We start from the raw sequence: 2,500 nt of genomic DNA, 5'->3' as shown, positions 1-2,500 counted from the left end.
TATTTCTTAAGAAAGTTCATAATAAAACCATATATTTGGAATAAAATATTGTACTTTATGAATGCATTTACGTTAATTGATTTCTAAAGAAACACATTTTAAGCAGACACTTGTAAAATACAGCAGCTTACATTAAAACAAAGTTTTAATTTAAAATAATAATATAAAAAATAACATGTATAATTATATTAGATGATAACAATATATATATATATATATATATATATATATATATATATATATATATATAATAAAAACAAACAATGAAAATTTATGATAATAATAATAGAAATAATAAAAAATTATATATATATATATATATATATATATATATATATATATATATATATAGCAATAGTAAACATTTTATTTTATTAAAAACAAAACCACAATAAAATAATAATAATAATAATACAATAATAACAATATTCATAGCAATAAAAACAAAATAAAATTTTTAAATTTAAATTATTGATAATAATAATAGCTATAATAACAACATTAGTAAAATAAAATATATAGCAATAGTAAATATTTTATTTTATTAAAAAAAAAAAACAATAAAAAAACAATAATAATATAATTTTCATCATTATTATTATTACTATTATTATCATTAACAACAACGTCACATTAATAATAATAATTTCTTGAACACCAGATCCCCACACTATAATGATTTCGGAAAGAAATCGCTTGACACTGAAGACTGCTGAAAATCCGCAGTAATAAATTACAACTGAATCTACATTCACTAAGCAAGCATTTCCTTCAAACAGCAATAACATTAGACAATTGCACAGTATTTTAGATCAAATGCAAGTATCCTCGTTCTCCTTTTAACAGCATCTCATGATCCCAAATGTTTTACCGCTGCTGTCTGTATGTGTACTTGTTTTTATATCCAAGTGGGCACCGGAATGCAGACAGACTCATGGGGACTTGTGTCACCGTGGGGACTAAAATTGAGATCCCCAATGGCTAAACATGCGTATAAATCAGTGTTTCCCAACCCTGTTCCTGAAGGCACGCCAACAGTACATATTTTGGATGTCTCCCTTATCTGACCCATTCATTTCAGGCTGTTTTGGTGAGTTGATTCAGGTGTGTTTGATTAAGGAGAGGTTGAAAATGTGTACTGTTGGTTTGCCTTTAGGAACAGGGTTGAGAAACACTGGTATAAATCACACAGAATGAAGTATTAATGAAAATATAATATGAAAATGCAGATTGTTGAGGGTTGGGGGTTTTTAGGAGAGAGAATATATGGATTGTATACTGGAAACATCATTACGTTAGTCCCCACAAGGATATAAGAACAAGTTTCTGTGTGTGTAATTGTGTGTCCCTCAGACCTGGCTCTCGGTGGAGGTTTTACGCTGGTGTCTCCAGCCGGTGTCTGGATGTGTGTTGTGATGTGCAGTGGTGCTGATGCTGGAGCACTCAGACTGATGATCTCCCTCCTGCAGGAGCTGCTCTGTTTCTCCATCGTTCAGAGACGCTGAGCTGGCCTGCAGAGACACGGTTTCAGTGCGCATGCAGTTGTGGAGACCAGACCCTCTGCACGCCTTCAGCTGCCGCAAGTCTTCCCAGTACAGATCCTCTCCCGACAGCAGACACACTCCTTCCACAATGCGGATCTTCTCCTTAGTGTAGCCTCCGTCCACCACACCCTGAACCTGCACATGCAGAGCCACACATGTGAAGAATTATTCGCCCTCCTGTGCATTTTACAGATATTTCCCAAATGATGTTGAACAGATTCAGGAATTTTTCACAGTATTTCCTATAATATTTTTTCTTCTGGATGAAGGCTTATTTGATTTATTTTGGCTAAAATAAAAGCAGATATAATTTTTTTTACACTCATTTTAAGGTCAATATTATTACCCCCCTTAAACAATAGTTAATATAATACAGTTTACATAATTCAGTATATAATACCCCCACTACACCCCCGTTTTACCCTTAAAAGTAGGGGTGCCCAAACTTTTTCTTATGACGGGCCAAAAACCCAACTTGATTGAGGGCTGTGTGCCGAAGGCAAAAATACCAAACTGTGACACCCCATTCACACGGGGCTTCAGCGTCAACGCTTGACAGAGGGCGTGTCTGAAGTTCCGACCGTCATAGAAGCATCAGCCAATGAAATTAGTCAGCAATAGGCCACTGTCTGAGCTGGTGTATTTGCATACAGCGATCTGATTGGCTGATGCTTCCGTTGGCGCTTGAAACACTGAGAAAGTCCAAACTTCTGCAGCGAGCAACGCCTCTGAAGCGGCGCCGAAGAATCCACAATGCAGTTCGGGAACGCCTGACGTCACCCATTCAAAGTGAATAGGAAGCGTTGAAGCTGACGCCCCGTGTGAATGGGGCGTAATACATTAAAGTTTCCATGAGTAATTTCCTAATATTTAAAAATAAGTACACACACACACACACACAGTTGAAGTCAGAATTATTAGCCCCCCTGAATTATTAGCGCCCCTGTTTATTTTTT

At 35.4% G+C, this 2,500-nt stretch overlaps 1 protein-coding gene across 6 annotated transcripts in view; it reads right to left on the bottom strand.

The window, feature by feature from the left end:
* Positions 1 to 630: 630 nt before the first annotated feature.
* Positions 631 to 2,500, bottom strand: part of lrp4 (low density lipoprotein receptor-related protein 4) — a 143,830-nt gene continuing 141,960 nt past the window's right edge. For 5 of the 6 annotated variants that reach the window (XM_073907586.1, XM_073907584.1, XM_073907585.1 and 2 more), the window contains one exon: positions 631 to 1,679. Coding sequence is in view for 4 of the 6 variants with exons in the window: in XM_073907584.1 (XP_073763685.1) it covers positions 1,350 to 1,679 (330 nt within the window). In the remaining 2 variants the exon portion in view is untranslated. The remainder of the gene's footprint in view (positions 1,680 to 2,500) is intronic. The other variant, XM_073907587.1, reaches the window with a different exon arrangement.

This window comes from Danio rerio, chromosome 7 (genome assembly GCF_049306965.1).
Source record: "Danio rerio strain Tuebingen ecotype United States chromosome 7, GRCz12tu, whole genome shotgun sequence".
NCBI classification, from domain to species: domain Eukaryota; kingdom Metazoa; phylum Chordata; class Actinopteri; order Cypriniformes; family Danionidae; genus Danio; species Danio rerio.
Note: the sequence above shows the minus strand (reverse complement) of the source record. Positions and strands in the feature narration are given on the sequence as shown.